Here is a 24,416-nt window from a genome sequence, read left to right as displayed (position 1 = left end):
TACAGGGTGAGCGTACCTATCATTTCTGTTTCCTGCTTTGGTGTAACAGCTATGTAGCCAGGCTCTCTGCTATACCAGAACATCTGTGCATTCATTATTTGTACAACAAGTGTTAGAATTTTCATGAATGACCTTTGAGTGCTTTCTCTGGCATGAACACCTATTGAGGACACTTGAATTCATGTTCATGTACGATAGCTCATTCAGTCCCGAGGAGGGAATGTCTGAGAGGACACTGAAGAAGATGACAAGAAGCAGGTTGTTGTAGTAGAAGGCTATAAGCCACATAACTCATCGCTAATCATTTCAAAACCCCTGCCTCAAAGCAGTGATCTGCAGTTCCTGGGTTTATGTGGACAACATTATGTAAATAGTTAAGAATGATACAGAGAATCCTCTAATGTCCAGATGTCCTTTTCTACTGAAACACTCTGTAGTCAGAAATTTTACTGAAATCTGTCCAAACCTTTCTGTTTGGCTTATTAAATAAATTGTAAACTTTTCTCATCTGACTAGTGGATTATTTGTTATGAAAACTTTTTTTGACAGCTTTTACAGAGAGGATGACTCTTGTTATTACGAGCTCTGTCTATTCCATCCAGAGTTACTCAGAGCTGGAGTCAAAGCATGACCCTCCTGTGGCTCATGCTCTGCTTATTACCTCATATTCTAGTCTGCTAGTATTCCAGGCACAGTCACATGTGAGGGGGACCAGTTTTACTTTAGTCTGCAACTGTGTATGCAACGGACTCAAGACATTTAGTTCTGTGACCACGAGTCTTGACTCAAGCAGATCAAACAAGTGCCATGTTACTTTGGCCGTGCTGTCACGTTCAGATGCCCTTCATGTTTCCCAAAACTCTTACCAATCTTGCTGCTTTCCTCTGTGTTATGTCCATTTTTACTTGCCTTCCATATATAACAGTTGGGTAATATATCCCACTTAATTGTGCTGTGCTCACTGGCCTCATGCTACTGACTGGTGAGTGGTCCACTGTACTCGTTAGACTATGATACTGATGCTTGTACATGTAAACATAAGTTGAAGACTTTATGATCCAGTTTCCCCGCTGTGTAGGCCTTGAGCTTTCATTTGTTGTAATGTACTGATCTTTCAACTCAGCATGACCATAAAAACTGGAGAACTGGTAGGTAATTGCTTGGGTATACTGGTGAAGAATCAGGAACTTACTCTGTGGATCCCTCAGGAAGAAATCTTTCAAAGTGCTGAGATGTAAAACTGTTGTCTTCAAAAAAAAAACCAAAAAACAAAACAACAACAAAAAACAACAACAACAAAAAAAACCTGATGTTCACAACAGAAACTGAAGGAAAATAATTACCTGTGTGAGGAATGGCTGGAAGTCTATTCAACAGTCCTTGTAAAGTGCTCTGATATGCCTGGCTAGAATGTTCTCAGAAAGGCAAATAGTCACTCTTCTCAACCTGGCATTCACATACTGTTTTTCTTTTCAAAACTAAAAATGCTACGAATAGTGGCAGAAATACAGAATAAAATCCCAAAGAATAAGATATGTCTCTACTTAACTCCAGATGCACTCCTAAGCCAGAACACATGGGAGAAAACAGCATAGTAGTAATAATGGCTATAGCATTCTTTGGTTGGGGGGGGGGAGGGGGAAAGTACCTCAAAATCGCCATCACATTAAATGATCCCTTAGTGCTTATTCTGTGATTTTAATGAAATGCTAAATATTGCACAGACTTCAGGAGGGCACCCTGTTCCTGCTTTGCACTCCTAACAACCTCTGACATAACGAGGCGTGACGAGCTGATTTAAAAGCTACTTGCAGGAAGAAGGGGGGAAGCTCTGCTTTGCATTGTGGGTGTTGTAGTCTTTCTGTCGACTGTCTGCCTAGGCAGTTTGAGGAAGCTGGACTCTAAGTCCCATAGCTCCCGCTAGAGCCTACCGCACAGGCTCAGAGACCGTATGCTAGGAGGGGGTGACTACGTTGTATCTATTGTATGTGGTTTTTCCCCCCCCCCGGCATTTTGTACGTTTCACTGTAGATTTAAATCGGGAGTGAAAAGCATGGCAGATGAGCAAGAGATCATGTGCAAACTCGAGAGCATCAAGGAGATCAGGTATGTTTGCTTTGTGCTGCATCAGTTACGTGAAGCAGCTTTCTCCTCGGGGAAGTAGAGTAGTTGCATCGATCTGAAAGTAGCTATTGTGCTACTGAGGGAAAGAAAACCATCCCAAGCTTTATGATAAGAGCTAAAAATACATTTTTCTAGTTAGAAAAGGCACATCTGGAGCTGGGAAATGCCAGCGGAATGTGCAGCAAACGGCGGCAATGATCGTAGGTTTCCAGAGAATTAGCTCAGTAATACCATAAGGAGAAGGAAAAGCATGTGGGTGGGGAAGGCGGATTCAGACCCGTGCAGCTGGGGGAGAGGTGTTCGGCTGTGGGTGCTTTCTCTTAAACTCTTTGGATTATAATTTCTCATCCTAAATCTCTCTGTTGTAAATTTACTATTACGCCTCATGCAGTTGCACCATTCTCCCCCCGCCGGCAGGAGCCTTAACGGGCTGGAAAGGAAGGGGTTGTCACGGAAAGCTGAGGATGGGTGTGCGCCAAAGAACGGCGTGGAGTGTCTGAGCAGGGCTGGGACGGCTGAGTGCAGCTGGGCAGAAACTCGTGGGTGTCCTGGGGCTGCTCAGCTGCCAGGGCAGAGGAGTCTCTACTGCTCCGAGATTGCGGCCTGCGGGGGAGCGTGGAGTATATGCCTCTGCTGGAAGAGGGAAGCATCTGAGCCTATGAAGCAATCAGTGCCTAAGACTTGCAGGGAAAGATAGCAGAAGCCTTTCTACCAGCTGTTTCTGACTAGCACTCTGAAGAGATGATCAGGGCTGCGTGCTGAGGTGACAGTGTTGTGGTGGTGATGGATAGGGAAACAACAGCACTAGGCTTTTTCTGTCATCATCTGGAGGATCTGCCACAAAGGCAAGCAGCTGTCTTGCTCTGCTGTTCTGTGCAATGTGATACAACAGGAATTTGTATGTAGTGCTCTCCATGCAGCGTATCTAACAGGATGCATCGAAAGAGGAAGGGATCATAGTCACAAATGTGTGGCATCGTTTGTTCAGAAGTGTGTTTTTCTAAGCTTTAGGTATGACGTAGTCATTCTTGGACTTAGGATACTGATATTCAGGTAAGGCCTAAACTGTCAATATTTAGCAGAAATTAATGTATCTAAAGCCAGAACATCTTACAAAGAAAGTGTGGGCAGCGGTCTGAAATGAAGCTGAGAGTTGAAGGGTGAGCTGGTGATGGATAACCATTCAAGTGGCAAGAAGTGTTTTGAGGCATGACAGCTGAAGAGAGGCTGTCAGTGGGTATGTTTGCAGTACAGGCAATGGACAAAAGAGCCACTGCCTGGCTTTGCACAAAAGTTGCTGCAGAGGTGTCTTTCTGCCTGGTGTTAGCACCTTTAATAAGCGCTTTTTACCCATGTAAAAAGCTGAGGAATGTGTCTAACATTCCAAGACTACATGTAGAAAAAGATGGGATAGTACGTGTTTTGCAGAGTAAGAACAGTGCTTTTCTACTCAGATATTAGGCATGCTCTTTTAAAATATACATGTAGATATGACCTGTTTGAGGTCCAATTATTATAATACTGAATTTAAATATCTAATTAAATGGCGCATTCTGTTTTCTGATAATGTCTTTAAGTAGTACATTAACACTGCAATTAAGACATTTCTTAGATTAGTTTATGGTATAAGATGCTGAATGTGACATGAATAGCTTTACTAGATGATGATGTATTAATAAATTTGCTTGAACGTAAATTAAAACAAACAGAAATCCTGCTTCAGGCACTGATGTCAATTTTGAGTTTCCTTTCACAAAGTGTGGTCAAAAAACTACCTATTTAAAATAGGTACCTGCATCCTTTCATTCTATGAAGAAATTCATTTAAAATAACTATGTACTTTGTAAGCATAAGAAAGTCTCACCTTTGATAGATTTGGCAGGCTTTAATTTGCATTCAGGGTACTATTCTACAAGCAGAGAAAACCTTGCTATTGAAATAAAAGAAATTGCTTATTTTTGTTGGTGCTCTCTGTCGTATATTAAAGGCAGCTCTGGTGGGTTTTTGATGGGATTCTAAAATCTGATTCTGAAAATCTACTTTCCTAGATGTCTACAAATATACACAATTAGTATGGAATTACTGCTGTCAGTAAAGTATAAGCCTCCAGTCCAGACATACCTGCACATACTTACTGATATGCATTATGTAAATTAACTTAATCGTAGCTGTAAAATTAAGCAAATGTGTAAAGACTGGAACTCAGTGTTCTGACCAGGAGAAGATCAGAGGGTGTGTGTGAACTTATCCACAGCAGATGCCAGCTTCACTGCTTAAAGTCATACTGGGACGCAATTAGTTACTGCTGCTATCATTGCAGTCTAAGAACTTAAATAGAAGGGTAAAGAATAAGAGGGCAGATTTCATTAGGCAGTATAGAAATCACAATATTGTTTTTTGTTTCAAAGCGTCATTGCCTGTTATCTGATGTTAATATAAAGGGCTTTAGTTGTGTGCACTTTCTCTTTCCTTATACCAAAAGCTAATCATTTGAACTGAAATAATCCCCTGCAACTCATTCAGTGTAGCAGTTTGGCAGAGGATAGCTGTCAGTGCCTAGTAACAGTGTGGAAGGTAATCTATTTCCATCCTGTTAGGTGAATGTGTGTCATAAACACAAGAGTGGAAACTTAGAACAAATCCTCCTAGTTTCACTGATCAAAGCTGCCACTACTAAATGAATGCTTTAAATAAATGATGTCTGGTGAAAACAAGCGTAAATGTTTGGATTATACTTTTCATGGGGTATTTCCATGTATAAAATGGAGGATAGCAATCATCTCTTTTGCTAATATAACTCCAACATTTATATGGCTAGTAGAGCAAATGGGGAAAAAAAAAAAAAAAAAAAAAAAAAAGAAAACTTGCCAAATCTTTATCCATAAATTCCATTTCAAAATTGAATTATTCATCTATAAAAATTGGGTAAGTGTAAGTGCAATTCATTTTTGTTCAAGGGCTTTTTTTTTTTTTTTAAGTCATATAGTGTACATTTTAAGAAACTTTACATATTTAGGTAATTTCCTCCTCTAGCTATGTGACATGTCATCTTCACCTTACTTTTGATTTGATTCCTAATCAAGTTTCTAAAGTTGGAAAATACCTCTAAGATCATCTAGTCCAACTGTCTACCCCACAATATTGCCCACTAAACCATGTCCTTAAGTACTGCATTTACCCTTCGCTTGAGCACCTCCAGGGTGGGTGACCTATACCACTTCCTTGGGCTACCTGGTCCAATTCCTAACCATTCTATCTGAGAAGAAATTCTTCCTAATATCCATCATATTGGCAAAATTATTTATGATACTATTTTTATCTATTGCAGCTTCATAAGCTCCTGAAGTGAGAGAGGGAACAACTGAAGCTGTAATTCTTGGAATAGATGGCCACAGTTGGTTGTCCCAGGGACTGAGCCAGCTTTCTACCATGGTCTTCAGCAATTGGTGAAAGCCTGCTGTGCCAATTCCCTCTGCCAGTGGTGTCTCAGACAGTCAATAAAAGGATTACAAAAACTTGGGGCATAAGCATATGTTGCACTAATTGAGGCTCATTTGGAAAACAAGGGGACTGAGAGGATTCACAGTCAGTATGAGCGTACCCAAGAAGGAGGGTGACTGAGGGTAAGCTCTGGTCAAGGAATAGAATCTATTATAGATGTCTACCATGTACTTTAAAGAATAGTCCTCAGGCTAGCTCTAAAATTTTGTTGGAATGAGAGAAAACAGAAACTCTGTTAAAGCCAAAGATAACGAGGAAGACCTGAGATGCTACTGTGCCATTAGTGTAATAGTGGGATCTTGCTATTAAGCAAACAGAACAGAGGGAGGATTTCTACTTGTACTTCTGATGTGCCCCCGCAGATAAGTAGAATGCGCTTCTAACTGTGAAATTTGATGCAATAAGAGCGAGAAAGGATGCTCTTCTTGAAACAGGGCCTTCTCAAAGTCTGGGCATTGTGGGAAAGGAAGTCATGCACCCTTTTCTAAGATTGGGGTGAAATCCATGTTCTTAGATTTTACTGTTGATCTGATAGTCAGCTTCCTGTAATCTACAGAGTACATTTTAGTCAGCCTTACTGCTTATGTTGAAACTGAATCAAACTTGTTACACTTTGCATGAGGCCAAGGAAACTTAAGTACAAACACAAACTCCCTTTTCCCCTGCCCTTTTTTACACTGTGTCTATAGGAAGTCTACTGTGTAATGAACTTGGAAACAAATCTGGAGATAGTTGTAGTAGGTGTTACATAACTAAAAAGGAATTCTGCATTCTTGTTTGTTTCATAGAAGGTGAAGCAAGGGATCTTAGAACTCTTTATTATGTGCTTGAAAAGTGACATTGTAGGCTGTTCTTAGAAACACTTAAGTATTGTTGACTTATTGGTTATGGTGTGTCATATTCTGACTTTCGGTACAGAGAAAATAACTGACAAGTCTCAAATGTGACCAAGAGCAAGAACGTGGTGTTTGCTCTGCTCAGCAAATTGGACAACTGCTGGATCACAACAGCTTCTTAAAAATGTCCGATGACTGAAATTCACGCCCTTTGATTTCTAGCTTTGAAGACAGAGATGAACTTGGTTTCTAAACATTTTTATTACAGATTGGCAAAAAATTAAAATAAAAAGAACCGGAATGCAGGATGTATGCAGAAACATTTACAAATATGTGAAAGGTACTAAATAAGTCTTATTTTTCCTGCTTCGTGCATTTAATCATCTAAAGTGTGATGCCTCACAAAAATATTTTGCGATTACTTACTGTTGTCCCTTTGTATTTGTAATTATTGTCGGGATCCAGAAATAAGACTTTGCAGATGGAAAAAATAAAGGCACGTCTAAAAGCAGAGTTTGAAGCCCTGGAGTCTGAGGAGAGGCACCTGAAAGAATACAAACAAGAAATGGACCTGCTGCTGCAAGAGAAGATGGCACATGTGGAGGAGCTGCGTCTGATCCATGCTGATATTAATGTGGTATGCAACAGTCCTGATGCAGACAGTCTGTGACAGTTGTATGCGAATAAGGCCGCAAGTTGTAGAATTGCACGTGTCAATGTATGATTACTGGTTCAGTTATTTGGACTTTACAACGCAACACCATTCTAGGATTCTACAAAGTAAATTTAATCTAGGATTTTTTTTTTCCCCCGTCTGCTTTGGCTGAGATATTTTATGATGTTAGCATGGAAAGCATATGGATTAAGGGGCTAGGTGACAAAGTCCATTGTAGAATTTCACCAGTAGTCATAGTAACTTCATCCTGGTGTCCCATAGAAAATGATTCTTTTAGTCTTTTCTCATTTAGCAGCTAGAGGCAGTTAGTTGGAATTTTTGACTGTTTTTTGTTTTGGAAGAAAAAGTATTTTAGGAAAATGTATGATATTTGTGAAGCTGTTAGAAAGAGCTGATCTTCATCTTTGAGTGGAACCACCAGACATTACCTCAGTACAGTAAGAAACACCAGCCTAAAGGAAATTAATACAAATTAGAGAAAAACAGCTTATAAAGAAGGAATATTAATCAATTAGAAGAGCTAAGTGGAGAGTTCATTACGTTAGGGCACTGATGTGACTGTACAGTGATTTTTTTTTAGTCTGAAGGTATCTGTGCTTTGCACCAGAGATAAAGCATTCTCACACTACAAGCAAGTACAAGCTATGCTCTGGATGAACAGACTGCAAATATTTTTCACTTGAAGTTTCTGTTCCTCTACCCAGTTGCATAACTTTTCTCAGTAAGTTTCATTCTCTCTCTTTTCTCTAACATTGTCTTTTTCTGCCTCTTTTTCCATTTACTGCAGTAAGAGAAACAGGAACCTTTTCTTAGCTTGCTAATTCTAAACAAAACTCTTTGCTATTGTATTGCTTCCAATCTCTTTTAACTTGGGTGAGAAAAAGCTTTTCTTTTTGACACAGTTTCTTTGCTCGGAAAGCTATTGAAAGGATAGTCCTTTTAAAACTATATTCATCCTTCTGTTTCAGATGGAGAATACTATCAAGCAGTCTGAGAATGATCTCAATAAACTCTTGGAATCTACTCGTCGCCTGCATGAGGAGTACAAACCCCTGAAGGAGCACGTAGATGCTCTGCGAATGACACTGGGCTTGCAGAGGCTGCCAGACTTGTGTGAGGAAGAAGAGAAACTGTCCCTTGAGTAAGTCTCCAAAGCAAACGCTGTCTGGCTTTACACCATTTTTTGATTCTACTGATTATTTTGCCGTTTTATTTTTGTTAACAGATGGAAGAAAGGACTTAAGAGGCATTGGATTTTTTCAGAAATACAGTTTTCTATTGAAAGCAGCTTGAAACTACAAAGAATATATAAATCTGTTGCATTAAAATATTAACTTTAACAGAATAAAATATAAAAATAGGTTTTCATAAGTGAATCTAACACTATTAAAGATTAACTATGTACATTATATATTTTATAGCCTATTAGATTTATATTCAGTTATAAATCAAGATGTATTAGAAACTGAAAGTTATTGCCATTCTTCTGAAATCTGATGTGTGTTATATTTACAGATTAAACGTGTCTAAACATAGTCAACTTGACTCTGATGGAGGAACATAACATGGAAATATAAATCATTATACTTTAACACAAAATATTCCATAAAATAATGGTGTAGTCCAGAATTTGCTTATTTTTAATTATTTATTTTTTATTGGTCTAGCTACTTTGAAAAGCAGAAAGCTGAATGGCAGACAGAACCACAGGAGCCTCCCATCCCAGAGTCTCTGGCTGCAGCTGCAGCAGCTGCCCAACAGCTGCAAGTGGCTAGGAAGCAAGATACCAGACAGACAGCAACGTTCAGACAACAGCCACCTCCAATGAAGGTTAGGAAATTGTGCTGTTTTTTCTTTCGTGTCATTGGAATGTACAGTGCTTATAAACTTGATCAGTATTTACAAAACGGAAAAACAACATGTCCTGATCCTAATCTTTTCTGTAGGGGTTTGTATCAGTAACAATCCCAGTAGACTTTTAAACTAGTAGCACCAGTCATCAAGGATTAAGAACAAGGCTCTGCTTTATTTGACTAATTTATGACTCGAGACTTTCCTTAGCAGTGCAAGACTAATGTGTGGATTAATTCAGCCTAACCATAAGCACTTAAGAGAGGAGTACTACCATCCCATCAATTCAGCTCTTTCTGTAGTCAGTAAAAAAAAAAAAAAATTGTAATTCTATAGGGGTATCTATCCCACTCAGGTTCCAAAGATTCACTGACTAGGAGGTTAAATGGAGGTAAGTATATTTCATAGTTATGTTCTTCATGTTTAGGTCAGCAAAAACCTTTGAGAGCAATATGCTTCATTCAAATGGAAGTTAAAGGGCTTAGTATGAAACAGAACAGTAGAGTGCTGTGTCTTGTGTTAAATATGTAGAATTCTTCTAATCACCCTCTCTGCCTTGAATTCTGTGAAACTGCAATCAGTTTGCACTGTAACTTGCGGCTCAGTGAGGTGCTACTCATGTAGACATCTTTAAAACATGTGGAAAGCTTAAACAAAAATAAATTTCATGCTGAAATTATTAAAAAAACCAGCAGGCCTAAACTATGTGTTTGCTGAGATGTAGTTTCACTTCAATGTGAAACAATGTGGAACAGTATGGTCTTGCTTTTCAGTTGGCCTTGTTTTTCAGAGACCTGGAAATAAAAATCGGCATTGCTTTGCCTTTGAAAGCAAGAAGTCTTTGTTATTCTGCACTATATTTTAGAATATGATACCCAATAACTAATGTATCAGTGCTACCCTAAATGTTTGTAACGAAAGGCTGCAATGTTGCATTTCAGGCCTGTTTATCCTGTCACCAGCAAATTCATCGGAATGCACCAATATGTCCACTCTGCAAAGCAAAAAGCCGATCTCGGAATCCCAAAAAGCCCAAAAGGAAACAGGATGAATGAAACTCAGAAAACTGCTGAACAAAGTGTGACCTTTTCCAATACCATTCCAGTAGAACTGTAATGTGGCCAGACTTTACTGAAGTACAGACACAAGTATGACCGACTCATTGTTTTCTATCAATGCAGTGTAAGCACAATGTTTCTGTTCTGTTTTGATTTTGTTCTGGTCCTTAGGATGTTTTAGGAAAATAAGTATTAATGGTGCTACAGTTTAATGTTTCAATCATTCCATTTTTTGGATTCCTAAGCAATATAGAATTCTTATGTGAGTATCCTAGACATCAGGCTATGATTATTGGCCAAATGCAATTACCACAGATACTTTTATGTCCTGTTTTTCATAGAATCATAGAATGGCTTGGATTGGAAGGCACTTCAAGGATCATGGAGCTCTAACCCCCCCGTCACATGCAGGGCCACCAACCTCCAAATTTAGCACTAGTCAGGCTTCCCAGGGCCCCATCCAACCTGGCCTTGAGCACCGCCAGGGATGGGGCATCCACAACCTCTCCAGGCAGCCTGTTCCAGCACCTCACCACTCTCATAGGAAGGAACTTTCCCTTGACATCTGACCTAAATCTTCCCTCCATGAACTTGAAACCATTTCCCTTTGTCCTGCTATTATCTACCCTTTCAAAGAATTGACTTTTAAAAGTAGATGTTAGCAAAAGATGATTCAGTTTTCTCCTGACCATTTGAAATGGTCTCCTGTTGGTTTGTTTTACTAAAGAACAAATTGTTTTCCAAGCTAGTAAGATTGCATAGCCTTAGGTATCAAATACTGTAGTTTTTTTCTTTTCTTTTTTGATACAGAGGAAAAAATGTTTATACAAGAAATCAGTGCATTAAGGAGTATACAAATAATGAATATACTGATGTTATGGTATAACAGAAAGCTTGGCTATGATGTTATTAACCAAAGCAGGAAACAGAAATGATAGGTAGACTCACCCATAACCTGGGCTCACAAGGGAAACTCCAGTAGAGTGGATCTCCTGAAGAGATCCTTCCCCCCTGGCAGTCAGCTCTTAAATGGGTCTAGGAGAGATGGAGCCAGGCTCCACCCCTTCCTGCAGCACAGGTGAATTGTCTTCACCTGTGCTCCCATGGCTGACTCATTGCTTGCCTCAGATAATTAATCAGAGGTTCAGGCCGTGATTCAGCAGCCCCATACAAGGATGCAAGTGAATTTTGGTTTACTGAGTGTGACTGTACTTTCAATCAAATTTGACTTAAAGTTTGGAAAAGGGATCCAGTTATAGGCTGTGTATGAATTACTAAAAATGACAAGATGTTAAAGCATCGCACATGATATCGTGGTATTACTTTTAGCAGTCAGAAAACTGTCTGAAACGGATACACTAGTGGTCCTTCTAGGATCTAAGGTAAATCCAATGTGTCCACAGACTGCAACAGTAACTGTTCTGCACAGCTCCTCTTTCTGGATTATACAGCAAAAATCCCCTTTGGCAGACATATCCTTGACTGGATTGCAGGGAAGTTCAATAACATGTACCGGGAACAGTGTCAACTTAAAAATCATGCACTTCATCAGGACTGTTGTGTTTTTGTGGTTTTTTTTTTTTTTTTTTTCCCTAACGAAACCTTCATATTGTTATATCTTTTAATAAGCCATTTTGAAATTATTTTATTTCAGTCCATGTTTTCTACTTTGTCTGCATGTGTATCAGAAGAATCCTGACTGCAGGATCCTGCTGACCCCTCCCTGTATCTGTTTCATCTCATGTAACTGTTTCTCCCACAGGGAGCATGGTAATGACCCAACTATGCAGCTGGGACTTCTGACTTACCTTTTTGTAATTCTAGTTTTGTCACCAACATGGTTGATCTTTGGTACTGTGTATTATTTTCACTAACTTCAGGAGACTTTTTATTTTTATTTTTTTTTTAGCCCAAGTTTTCTTCTACTACTATATTAGTATGGTGATATTGGGAAATTTGCTTGTTAAAGAAGAACAGTGAAGCCCTGTAGTCACTGGTCAAAACTGTGCCATATGGTAGGGACTGTGTAAATTCACACGAAGTGATTTTGCTGGCCAAGTCTCATATATTGCCATTAATTTTGAATCTCTGCCATAAAGTATACAAGTATTTTACTGAATATAGTCCTATAATTTATGCCAAGTTCAGTCAATTCTCTCCCATTTTAATGTTTCATAACCAAATAAACATCTGTAAGCAGGGCAGACAGAATGTGGACTATATGCCACTGAAAAGATGTAAAGAATGAATTCTGTAAGCTCTATTACCCAGAGTTGTTCTCTGGGAGTTAGTGATAATGGAGGATGGCATGACCTCATGCTTTCTTTACCACGTGGCAGTAGTGCCCCAACTCTCTATCTTCATGCATATTTCCTAACATAAATTGTGTTCTGGTTTTAAATGTCAGAGACTGTATGCTGTGTACCCTGCTCAGAGCAATTCCTGCTGAGTTTAAAGGAAGATATACCCAGGGTTAAAGACTAGCATATGGACTCCTTCAATCTGCATGCATTAAAGCAGCATACTTTTTGTGATAGATATTGTTGAAGTTAAGAACTAGTGACATTGGAAAATGAGTGAATGGCTTGCAATGAAGTAGTGTGTATAGAAGTGTAGACTTTTAGAACTGATTTACAGTCCTGAAATAGATGGGGGTTAGTCCTAGCTGTTCTTATTTCACTATTGCTATGCCAGGTTCTTTATTTCTTGGGGATCTCTAGAGTTCTAGACTGAAGCATGGTTAAGGATGCACCATTTCCTTATTTTGTATGACAGTTTTGTATTATTGCTTTTGTTTTAAACTAGCCTCTTGTGCCCTTGTGTTCGACAAGGTTTTGTTATTTTAAAAAAGAAAAATGTGTATGACATACTGTATTTCTATTAATCACATATTACTGTTTACAAATCTGTTTGCACATCTTTCTGAAGCTCAGTCATATGAGTAGTGAGTTTTTGTTGAGAAAGTCAAACTCTTACAATGAGACAAAAATCCATATTATATATTAAAGAGTTTTGGGGGCAGAGGGTTGGAGAGAAGCATTATCTTTCTTAGGGAACTAGTAATCTGCCATCTGAGAGGCAGTTCTAATTAAGGAAAACTGAAGAGCTCTTCTGTTGACAGCCTTCCTCCCAGGAGTCTTTCTTGAGAGACTTCAGAGACAATTATGAAATACTGATTCCTTGATCTGTCAGAGAAGGCAGCTATCTGAAGAACAGTTTTTTGTTACAGAACTATGATATTTCTGCTTTCTGAAGCAAACATGGCCTCTTCATTTGTACCTAAAATTCTTTCAGGATGTTTCTTCACTTCACTTAGATTCATTCTTATTCAGGTTAAATTAACTTAATAGATGCAAAGAAACCCTTGCCGCATATGCTGAGGGGCTGTTTAAGCCTTGAAGCCCTAAGAAGACTTTTATATTTCTAACCCATGGTTTGACCCCGGTCGTTCCCTTTTCCATGTATATGTACACAGGATTTGTTGTGGTTGGTTCCTGGGGTCCTTCCTCACTTTTTTTAATCTGCCTTGAATGGTATAGTCCTGTTCTTCTGCAGCCAAATGGCAGGGAGTTCACAAGCATCTTCCTATTCCTGCCACCCAATTTAAGCTCATATTAAAAGGGTGAAAGCATTTTACTGTGTAAGATGGCTTTATTATAAAAAATATAGATAGCGAAGCTGGGGTTGGTCAATTACTAAAACTTTACTGCTAAGGACTCCATGATGTATAAAGAAAATGTAAGTCGAGTTCTAATAATTGCACTTCATGAATTTAGCTTTGGCTTTCTAAACAGTGCACGTGGCTTCAAGTTACATGACCTACTTTTGAAAAAATAGCCATTGGTGTGCTATTTTAAGTACCAGCCTATTTAAGAAGTCAGGACTGTACTAGCAGTTTAAATAAATGAAAGTGCTTTCCCTTATTTTGCAGTTTGCTATGTCCCTTGAACTAGTTTTTCATTTTATCTTTTAGGCATTTTAGCAATACCTGGAGTGTTTCAATGGTTTCTGATGTTTCTGTGTTAATATATTTTGTTCCTCTGACCGGGATTGACCTGTTAACTTCTCTGTACAATGCTTTTTAATAAAATTCTGTTTCATGTCATACTTTCTCTCCCTCCTCCCACCCTTTACCTCCCTCCCCCCCCCCCCCCCCCGCCCTACTCGCTGCGGCACTGAGCCAAGTGGCAGCCACGGGAATAGAGAAAAGCATCTCTGCACTAACCAGTGTGTGGCGTAAGTCTGCTGATCGCGATGGGATTTAAGCCTCCAAGTGGTGACGCATGGAAAAGTGGAGGTAGCACTGAAAACCCAGAGGTTTTCAGTGTGCCCTAGAATGCTCTGGTGTGACCCGGTGAGCTCTGGAGCAGTCTGGTGTAGCTGTAGGAACTGCTCTGAGATTGGTACCCTCATAGCAATGTTCTCTGAAAGCAGCAAATGCCACAGTTACCATTGAGTCAAATGAGCTGAGCAGCAGTGTGCTGCCATCGCAAATGCTGTTGTGATCTAGAGGCAAGTTTGGATCAGATCACCTGCAGCAACTTTTGTTACACAGACTTAATTTGTCATGATAGGATTTATGATGGCTAATACAAAATTAAATGTAATTTAATATTGTAAGCTGCTGTAGTTCGTAAAACTTGCATAGTGAGTAGGAAGATGCTAAGCACCTCGAAAGCACACCTTTTACATGGAAATGTCATTTGATGTTTACTGTCTTTGGTTTTCTGAGTACGTTTTCTTCTAATATATTTTGTTTTGAAAGGAACAGTCACTTTTTTTTTTTTTTTTTTTTTGGTGTTCCGAATTACACTACAACTCAAAGTAAAATTCGAAGACTCAGATCCAATGTTCTGGAGCAATTTCTGATGCTGAATCCATGAACGCAAGTCTAGGTGGAATTCAGAAGTTACTCCAGGATGAGGGACTGCTATTGATTTTCAAGGAGGTAGGAGTTTATTATTAATACATAGTACTATATTCCTTTTTCAGTTGTTTTTTTCTAATCTGTGGTAGTATGCAGTCTGTGTTTGGAAAATATTTTTTTAAATGACTGTCAGGTGGCAGTAGCAGCAAAACACTGGGCTATTGCAGGGGGAAGGCCGGAGGAACAGAGGGCAGAAGGATTTCAAAGCTGCTGCAGAGCAAAGAGCTCAAGGAACTGGGGCAGTCCATGCAGACCTTTAGGATTGCAGAGTACTCGGTAGGGACAATCCCCCAGGCCTCAGCTGGATAAGCTTTCTCTGTGTGCCCAGATTGCACTGCTCCAGCCCAGAGCCCACTGCCTGTAGCTGTAATCCTTACTTCCCTCCCTCCTGCACAAAGCTCCAGGGGTTGTCCTGCAGATCCCTGTCTGCCCCCAGGATGCTAGAGGAGACTTTGGTGATGGGACAGAGGAGTGCCAACATCCTGGTTTCCCTCTGCCTGGGAAGCAGTGGGTGCTCTCATTGGATGGGTAGTAATGAACGGGAAGCAAAGCCACACTCTGATTGGTTGGATTGAAAAGGAGGAAGTAGCACTATGTTCTGATTGGTTGGTCTTTCAAGGATGGGAAGCACCTATGCCTTCAGATTAGTTGGGCTGAAAAGACTTGGAAGCAGAGCCATGATCTGATTAGTTGGGTTGTAAAGGCTGGGAAGCTGTGCCAGGCTCTGACTGGCTGGGCTGAAAAGGGTGTCAAGATTTGCTGTGCTCTGGTTGGTTGGGCTGAAAAGGGCAGGATGCAGCAATTTCTCTGATTGGTTGACCTAAAAAAGGGTGGGAAGCTGTTCTGTTCTCTGATTGGTTTGCCTGAAAAGTGTTGAATCAGAGCATTCTGCGATGCTCTGATTGTTTGGGGGTGTAGTGGGTGGGAGGTTGTGCTGTTGTCTGGTGGATTGGTCTGAAAAGGCCCAGAAGCAGTGTCGTGCTCTGATTATTTGGGCTGAAAACAGCAGGATGCAGCAATGTGCTTTGGTTGGTTGGGCTGAAAAGAGCATAAAGTTGTACTGCACTAGTATTGGTTGGGCTGTTCTGCCCTCTGATTGGGGCTGAAAAGGGGAGGGAGCTCTGATTTGTTGTGCTGAGATGTGCAGAAAGCTGTGCTGCACTCTGGTTAGTGGGTTGGTTGGAAAAGAGCAGTATGTTGCTGTGCACTCTGGGCTGAAAATGATGGGATGTGGTAAAGTGCTATGATTGGTGGATCTGAAAAAGCCAGAATGAAATGCTGTGTGCTCTCACTGACTGGGCTGGAAAGGGAAAGAAGTCTTGCTGTCCTCTGGGCTGAAACGGGGTGAGATCTGATAATGCTCTCTGATGAGCAGGGATGAAAAGAGGTGGGGTGTAGTGCTGTACTCTGAGCTGAAGGTGGGGGGGGGGGCTGAGTGGGATATGGCAATGCTCTCTGATTGGTAGAGCTGAAAAGGCCAGAAAGCTATTCTGCACGATGATGAGTTGGGCTGAAGGGGGGGTGGGATCTGCAATGCTGAGTGGCTGAACTGAAAGGGGTGGGATGTGGCACTGTGATCTGATTGGCTGAGTTGAAATGGGCTGAATGTAGTGCTGCGCTCTTATTGGCTGGGTTGAAAAGGGGTGGGAAGTAGTGCTATGCTCTGGTTGAACAGAAAAAGCCAGTAAACTGTGCTACGCTCAAACTGGTGGTGGTGAAAAAGGCAGGGGGTAGATGAAAAGCTTTGTATTCAGTTACCCACTGTGACTGGACAAACTCTTTGACAGGGTAGAGCTGAGATAGTTGAAAAACATCAAGTTCTGTATGGACAAGTTGTTGAAAAATCAGCAACATAGTATATAAAAGTACGTGTGTGTGTGTGAGAGAGACATCATACTATATACAGATGGACATGCAGTACTAAAAACATCTATATACAACTAGTTGTCTTCCCCCCTAGTATTTTATATTTAATATATAGATACATTAAAGTAATTGTGTACTTTTGTGCCAGAGAAGATATTTGGCACTGGGAGTCCCAGCACCTTGTTTTCCCTCTGCTTGTGGTTCTCACCTCCTCAGCCCTACAGGGCTCCTGTCTGAGCAACGGGAATGGTATGGGGGAAAGGGAGTGCTGGCAGGAGGGACTGCTGTAGCTGGCTGGGGAGGGTTGTGGTCTCTCCACAGATGGAACAGGACTGGAGAAAGGCAGACGAAAAGCTGCAGCAGAGCCTGATGGACCTGCACAACTCTTGGGCCGTCTTGCAAGAGACAGCTGCGAGGCATTGTTTTTTTTCTGTGCAGGTGAATTAATATTTTCCATCTGTAAATTTAGGTGGAAAACTGCAGTTTTCATTAATGTTTATGGAAACAGTGTAATTGTCCACTCAAAACTGTAGCTTTGTGCAGTGCCTGCCTGTAGATTTGTTAGGCTCTAATACTACCTATTTTATTGCATTAAAAAAAGAAAAAGCCAAAAATAAAATGTGGAGTGCAAGAAAGACATTTGTAAACAAATACACTAAAATACGAACAAGACAGAGGCTGAGAGAATATTAATATGGCCCTGTGCTTTTGGCTAACATAAGGACAGCTCTCAGCACGAGGCCTTAGCCTGAATAAGATCTTCAGACACCCTTATCTACCCATATGTGAGTAGGTATTTTTTCAGTCTTACCTGGCATAAATGACAGTATCTCATGTTTGCTTCATCAATGCGATTCCTGTGGTCTATTTCCCACGGTGTTTGCAACACAGTTCTAGAGTAGCCCTGGATTAGCTCTTTTCCCAATTTTGTCTTGTTTGCAAACTGTTCCATATTCGAGTTGCTGTTGTTTTTGTAAGGAATGGTAGTAGTGACTGAAAACACACTTTTTGAGCCAGTTATGCTCTGTGATTGGGTTCTGCTGGAAGAAGCTGCCTCTAAAACTTTGTCAGGGTGGAGCTGAGTTGGTTGAAAAATATCACATGTTGTAGAGAAATGTTGTTGATTAACTAGCACCATAGTAGGACTAAGAGTGTAAAAAAGGATGTGCTGTCACTGTACAGCACAGTGGATGAACACTCCATACTGGAAAGTATGTGTATCTGTACAGAAAGTTGTCTTTTTTTTTTTTTTTTTTAACCCATATTTTCTATTTAATGTATAGATACAGTGAAGTGTTTGTGTACACTCACACGTTGCTTTGCTCTCTCTTTTACATTTGTTGTGAGTCACTAAACCCCGGGCTGCCCAGGTCACCTGCCTCCTTGTGTTGTCAAATTTTCCTTAGGAATTCTTGCCATTACCAGAGCAGTAGATGGCAGAGATGCTGGCCATACCCTGAGTGCCTTTGCTTGCCAGATGTTGGGCTGTATGGATTCACTCCAGAATGTGTGGAGACATAGCAGCAAGAGCTGGCAGAAGTCAAGAGAAGAAAAATGCAGCAGGTGAACCTCAAACAGCTAACTTTTAGTGCAGTAAATTGAAGATTATTGCATGTAGAATGGAAGCCAAAGGGGAAAAACAATGCCTCTGGGGAGAAGTCTTTTGTATTATGGATGTCGTTTTTAGAATCTTGCGTTATTGGAAATTGAGGCTGCATTGTAATCTGAAGTCTTTATCAAAAAAAAAAAAAAATTGCAGAGGAAAATAATAAGTTAACAGTAAAATATTCTCCATCTGTAGAATGTGTTGTACTTAGGTAGTTCTTAGAGTAGTTCACTGGGATCTCAGGCATTCCTTCTCTGGCTTGAAGGCACTCTGTGTACATATTCCCTTGCTGTAATATTTGTATATGGGAAAGATAGGCATGTGTCTGCTTTCACCACACTGCCATTTCTGCTTTGAGAAGGCAGTGGCAGTGAATGGGTGAGAGGAGGCTATCATTATTATCATAACCAGCAGACCAAAGAAGGAGATGAACTGACTGAATTTGTACAGAATGACACAGCTGTCCTGGGAAGGACACCTGAGAACATGCTCTTTTTCTCTTAAGTTGAAGTTGCCACCTATAGCAGAAATGCTAAGTCTCGAAACAGTGGTTGAGTTCCTTGTGGGAAAGCAGGGCCAACCCATGGGAGCTCAGATGTGTGCAGTGCTGCTGAGTGTCTGGAAGGGCTGGAGCCATGATCCAGCCCTTCTCAACCTCATTTAAGAGTTGGCAGTGGAGTAAGGCTATCTTGCTGAATATTCCTGACTACCTGAGGCCTTCCAAAGGTAAGCAGCTTTTTTCCTTTGTTTCTGTGTCCACATCTGCTGCTTCTGGGCTTATCCTTGCTTGCTGCAGCCTAGGACTTTGCCGCCCTGCTATTATTGCTGTGTTTTCCCTCATGTTATTGCATTGCACCACCATTTCACTCCTTATTCCAACTTTAAGAGATGGTGTTTCACCACAATAATAACGTTAACAAGCTTTGTAGCTTATTTTGCTACCTTTGCACATCAAAGTCTCTGTGCCTTGCTGCAGAAAACTTGTTCTGTTGGTAAAGGGGTACAGGAATGTGTTGTTGCTGTTTGCTGTAAGGCAACTTGTAAGTTTCTCTTGAGCACAATAGAGAAGCCACTGTAACATCCCTGATTATGAAGCTTCAGGCTTGCTGTCTAGGCTGTCATTTGTCAGGAATTCAACTTCAGAATGAATTTTTTGAGGAAACAAGTGCCAGCAATCACTCACATCCAGGTTTGAAATCCCTAAAATCTGTCTGAAACTGATACTTGTCCGTTGCTCTCTATAGGCATGCTTACTGATTAGTTCTGTTCAACACAAAGAGTTGCCACACAATTAGATATGTTCTCTTCATTTTGCAAATTATTGAAAGATATTTCCTTCTCCCAAAGGATCTCTGTATATAATTTACTTCTCTTTGTCATTATATGAGCAATAAACCCTCTTCAAGCAGAATTGCGGACAGAAAAAACGTTTGAAAAATCTTCTCATATTGTTTCATCATCTGATTAGGTGTTTTGGAGATAGACTTATGACATACTTCATTTGTCCTTTATGTTAGCAATTTATCATCATGTGGTATTATTGCTGTGATTCCTCAGGAACTGAAGAGAGGCAACATGACTTTCAGCATGCCTTGGTAAAAGTCTCTCTCTCTTCTCATTTGTCCAGGGGTTTGGAGAATTGACAACATTAAATGGATGGTGTGATTATTCAGCATAAGGTTAGGCACATTTACAGGAGAGTAATGAAAAAAAATCTTTCTCCAGTGTTGTAACTGAAACGTTTGCAAGTGAAGTATATTCTTTGCACTCTGTTCCCACTTTATTCCACTTTATTTGGCCTGTGGACCCCTGTTTGTTCCTGTCTAGAACCTTAGAATTGTAATTATTTCTCTTTAATTTGAGAAGTGAAGTGCTTGTTTTCTGGTTTTGGTCCCAGTGGCATGCTATAGATAGAGAAAGGCATATCAAATCCATTTGGATTACCTGCGAGCACACAAGGACAGTATAGAGTGGGAAACAAATGTTATTTCTGCATCAGAACAAAATAAGAAATTTGTTAATTTCATGGCTCTGCTACCATTTGGGTCTTTTATTAGAACTAATAATTCTTTTCAGGGGCCTTTCTACTTTATTTGGGTTCTCTGAGTTTTCTTTGCTAATCCCCTGGATAAATCTTCCCCAACAACACATACTCAATATATACGTAAAGTAATATGTATATATATATCTGTAGAGATTAGGTAGATGGAGTAAATTATAAGAATAGAGAATTTAAGGATATATATATATATAAAAGCTAGTAACAACTTATGTATAGCCAGCGTTGAAAATATATGTCACACGTTGAAGAGTATCCTGCGCAAATTAAAAGGACAGTTCGTTACCTGCCTCAGGGAGTGCCTGCAGAAGGTATTGAGGAAGATCGGGCAACTCCTCTCCGTACTCTTTGTTTAACAAAGACAAGGAAGAAAATCACCATATCGGTATGAACAAGAACAGTGTTGAGACATCTTGGAGATGACAGGACTGACACCAGATAAATAAATAATAAATTAACAAGTAATTAACAAATGTAAACCTTCTGATAAGATTGTGAACCTGGAGTACCCAGCCAGTGGGGAAATAGGAGGGAGAGGCAAGGGGGAGAAAATAGGGTCAAGTCGTGTCCATAGGTGCTCCTGCTTGCGGGATCCCCACCATTGCAATTGCAAATAAAATCTGCTTTTATCAGAGGGCCCATCCTGACAAAAATTATTTGGATATTTCCAACAGTAGTGAAAGCAGAAAAGGCTCCCTGATGGTTTTTTGGGGTATTTCTTGGTAAACATTTTGAGTAGCACTGTGGGAACATTTTGGGTAGCACTGTGGGAATCAAATGTTGTTTTTACATTAGAATTGGATAATATTTATTTATTTCATGATCTCCGCTGTCATAGTTCTTTTTGGGAGTCTTTCAACTTTACTTGGGAGGGTCTCTGATAGTTTACATCACTTATCCTATAGACGAGCCTTCCCCAGGAACACACGCTCTGTATATAGGTGCATATATGTATATTTTGTCATACACACTGCAAAAATATCCTGCACGAGATCAAACCAGAGAACAAGTGATGGCATGCCTGAGGAAGCGCCTGAAGAGACATGGGAAGGCCTGGCATCGCCACCGCCCTGGTGCTCTTTGTTTAAGGAAGACTTTTGAAGAAAATCACCATAATCACGACAAGAAGAGCACTGAGACAGCTTGGAAACAACAGGGTGGCTGCTGACTGACACCAGATAATGTAAACTTTGATAAGATTGTGAACCTGGAGTACCCAGCCAATGGGGAAATGGGAGGGGGACAGGCAAAGAGGGAAACAAGGTACAAAAGCTGTCACTGTGTTCTTAGGGTGCTCCTGCTTGCGGGATGCTCGCCATTGCAATCACGAATAAAATCTGCTTTTATCAGAGATACTGTCCTGACAAAAAATATTTGGATATTTCCAGCAAGCACTATCTGTGGAAAAGTCTTTCATCTGACCTGTTGTTGGATTCTTTCCTGTAACATCCATAACCAGGATGTATCAAGCCAGAAGGTGTTACAGAGATCACCTGCAGTATTTCAGAGACTATATAAAAGGTTGTTAAATTGATTCAGTATCTGACCTTTTACTCCTCTCTAAATGAGTTTAAGTGGTTGTTTTTGTTGTCATTGCTGTTCTTCAATCCTAGATAAATGACATAGTAAGAATTCAAGCTTTAATCTGCCGTATGGCCAAATTAATAACGCTAATATGCCTTGAATCTGTATTTGCAAGAGATGATGCTAGTTGGAGGTAAAACATTGAGATAGTTAGGAAGATCATTTACAATGATGTTTCTAAAGTGGTGCCAAGAGTAGATAGTTACTGAGGCAGTAAAGTTCAGTTCCAAAGGAGGCTTCAACTCTTGGGCTGATGCTGGCAGCAAAAAGTTTTAGAGTATCTAAGTTCTAAGAGTATGTAGAGGCAGTGAGACAGCAAAATAGAAAACAGGTTGGGGCTTGAAGCCCAGTTTAGAAAGAAAAGTGTTTTTAAGCATCTTCAGGACGCCACCAGCTCTGATAGTAATCACTGCTCAGAGTGATTAGTCCTTCCAGGGTTCTCAACAAACTCAGGAATTCAGGGACAGAACAAAGAACTCACTGCTCTAACAAACGATGTTTCCTCTTCATCAGCCCCAGATGTACCTTGCCTCTGACTTTTCTACATGCAAGAAGACAGCCTCTCAGGCGCAACTTTTTCCAGTGTTGCTTGTTTTGGAATATTTAAGTGTGAAATCTGTCCTCTGTTCTTTGCAGGATATCATTTCTCACAGTGAAAAGCTTTCTAAGGAGAACAAGAAGAGCTCTCTGTCACAGCAATGCTGAGCAAGCCAAAGGGAGATTTGAAAGCTTTGAGCAAAGAGAAGAGGGGGGAAAAAAGTACCATCTTTTCTCCTTCCCTCAAGTATGCAGCTTCTCATGCAGCTCCTAGAGCATTCCTCTTGACATAGAGGCTTCCGTGTGTTGGTGTGGTCTTTGTGATGCACTGCAGTGTTGGGGCATCGCAGTCCTTCCCCCGCCCCTTCCCTTTCCTCCCCCTTTTTTCCATGGAACAGTAGTTCAGGGAAATGTAGATACTTTATTCTCTGCTGCTTTGTTTCCCATAGTGGTATGCTAAGAATGCCTTCTGTTGTTGACTGCTTACTTGCTTATTTTAAATACTGAAAGAAACATACCATTCTTGTTCTTCTGCCTATGTAAGTCTCCCTTTGTTTTCTTTGTAGTTTTGAGTTGTGCTCTGGAACAGAATGTACAGCTGGATCTAGAACAGTTGCCAAAGAGGAGTCTATGGGCAAATGGTGCTGGATTTCCCAGATGGAGGTCATAAAGTTCCTTGCAAAGTGTTCTCATATTATTCCTACATAGCATTGTATGTTACTGCTGTACTGAAACTTCTATGACAAATCCTTTATCTGTTTCCCAAAGGTTATGCTGAGAAGCATACTTCATGTTTCGTATCAATTCTTCCTTTGGGTCAAAAGTAGACCAAATCCTTGAAACCACGCCTGGGAATCCCACTGTTATTAAACCAGTTTTGCCGTGCTGCCCGTGGTCAGAATGCCCCGCAGCAGATCCTGGCATCAGTTGTGAATGGAAGAACTGATGACAAATTGCTCGATATCAGAATTGATCTGGTGGATATTGACAAGCCTTGGGAGAGCCAGATGGGATCTGAAAGTGGTGTGGCCAGGTACAGGAGTTGTTACTACTGTGTTGTTTTTTTTCTTGAAGTTAAATGTCTGTTTTGTATTGCAATTGTTTTGCAACGTTAACAATTGTTAATCATTCCTAGCCATCCTTGGCTTCGCTGTGCACACCTGTCCAACTGATACCAGCTTTTTCATCACCTCAGAGGCTTGCAAAAAAAAAAAAAAAAAAAAAAAAGCATGACAAAATCAATTTGATGATTACTTATTTATTTATTTACACATATTCTGAAGCACTCAGCAAAGGTTTGCTGGGTGTAGAGAAGTTTTCCTTGTTTTTTTCGTCTCTTTCCAATTGACATAATTTTCTCCTCCCTCAACCCCCACCTACCTGCGTTTTTCCTCTGCCCTCACGAGAAAGAGAACCGAGCGCCAGAAGCTGTGATGCGGCTCCGCGTCAATCCAGTCGGCGCTGTTGCTCCCGCGGTCCCTGATGCCCCCTCAGGGCCCATCGGTGGAATTGCGGCCGTGTATGTTTGGTGCCGCAGGCATGCGGGAGTGATGTACGAACGTTCTCGTCGCGCTGCGCAGCAAATCCGCCGAAATTTCTTATGGTTAGTCCTCGAGGCAACAGCACACCTGCGCCAGACAACTCATAACTAGCATTCCAAGCTACAAAGCCTTGAGGTGCAGGCGAGCAGTCAATTCCTGGACCACTGGCTCAGCAATAGTTTTCTCGCAGTCGGCCATGCTCCTTGTCCGTTTCCTTTGATGGTTTGACACTTGACCCTGCCTCGGAACA

At 40.6% G+C, this 24,416-nt stretch overlaps 1 protein-coding gene and 2 long non-coding RNA genes across 5 annotated transcripts; 2 read left to right on the top strand and 1 right to left on the bottom strand.

Annotated features, from left to right (window-relative positions):
• Positions 1-1,889: 1,889 nt before the first annotated feature.
• ZC4H2 (zinc finger C4H2-type containing) lies at positions 1,890-14,151 on the top strand. Of its 3 annotated transcripts, XM_010715124.4 has the most exons (6): positions 1,890-2,106; positions 6,730-6,801; positions 6,927-7,098; positions 8,106-8,278; positions 8,805-8,967; positions 9,930-14,151. In XM_010715124.4, the coding sequence occupies exons 2-6, from the start codon at positions 6,773-6,775 to the stop codon at positions 10,041-10,043; spliced, it is 651 nt and encodes a 216-aa protein (XP_010713426.1). In that variant the 5' UTR covers positions 1,890-2,106; positions 6,730-6,772; the 3' UTR covers positions 10,044-14,151. The 3 variants fall into 3 exon arrangements, with proteins under 3 accessions (XP_010713426.1, XP_003208306.3, XP_085086703.1); XM_003208258.5 differs by lacking the exon at positions 6,730-6,801 and having other exon boundaries at positions 1,892-2,106; XM_085230577.1 differs by lacking the exons at positions 1,890-2,106; positions 6,730-6,801 and adding an exon at positions 3,153-3,177.
• Positions 14,152-16,422: 2,271 nt separating this feature from the next.
• On the top strand, positions 16,423-21,855 carry LOC146543754 (uncharacterized). Its single transcript, XR_014884967.1, has 2 exons — positions 16,423-17,277; positions 18,246-21,855. It is a non-coding gene; the product is annotated as an uncharacterized LOC146543754 (long non-coding RNA).
• A 1,171-nt stretch (positions 21,856-23,026) lies between these two features.
• On the bottom strand, positions 23,027-24,410 carry LOC116216926 (uncharacterized). Its single transcript, XR_014884968.1, has 2 exons — positions 24,006-24,410; positions 23,027-23,823 (listed from the first exon to the last, which is right to left on the bottom strand). It is a non-coding gene; the product is annotated as an uncharacterized LOC116216926 (long non-coding RNA).
• Between the last annotated feature and the right edge of the window lie 6 nt (positions 24,411-24,416).

This window comes from Meleagris gallopavo, chromosome 9 (genome assembly GCF_905368555.1).
Source record: "Meleagris gallopavo chromosome 9, MGAL_WU_HG_1.1, whole genome shotgun sequence".
Taxonomy (NCBI): Eukaryota; Metazoa; Chordata; class Aves; order Galliformes; family Phasianidae; genus Meleagris; species Meleagris gallopavo.
The sequence above is the reverse complement of the archived record's forward strand: the minus strand, read 5'-3'. Positions and strand labels throughout refer to the sequence as shown.

Coding starts and splice junctions, on each gene's coding strand:
- ZC4H2 (XM_003208258.5), top strand. CDS start 1,952: ATGCTAGGAGGGGGTGACTACGTTGTATCTATTGTATGTGGTTTTTCC. Junction 2,107..6,926: donor GAGAGCATCAAGGAGATCAG/GTATGTTTGCTT, acceptor GTCGGGATCCAG/AAATAAGACTTTGCAGATGG. Junction 8,968..9,929: donor AACAGCCACCTCCAATGAAG/GTTAGGAAATTG, acceptor GTTGCATTTCAG/GCCTGTTTATCCTGTCACCA.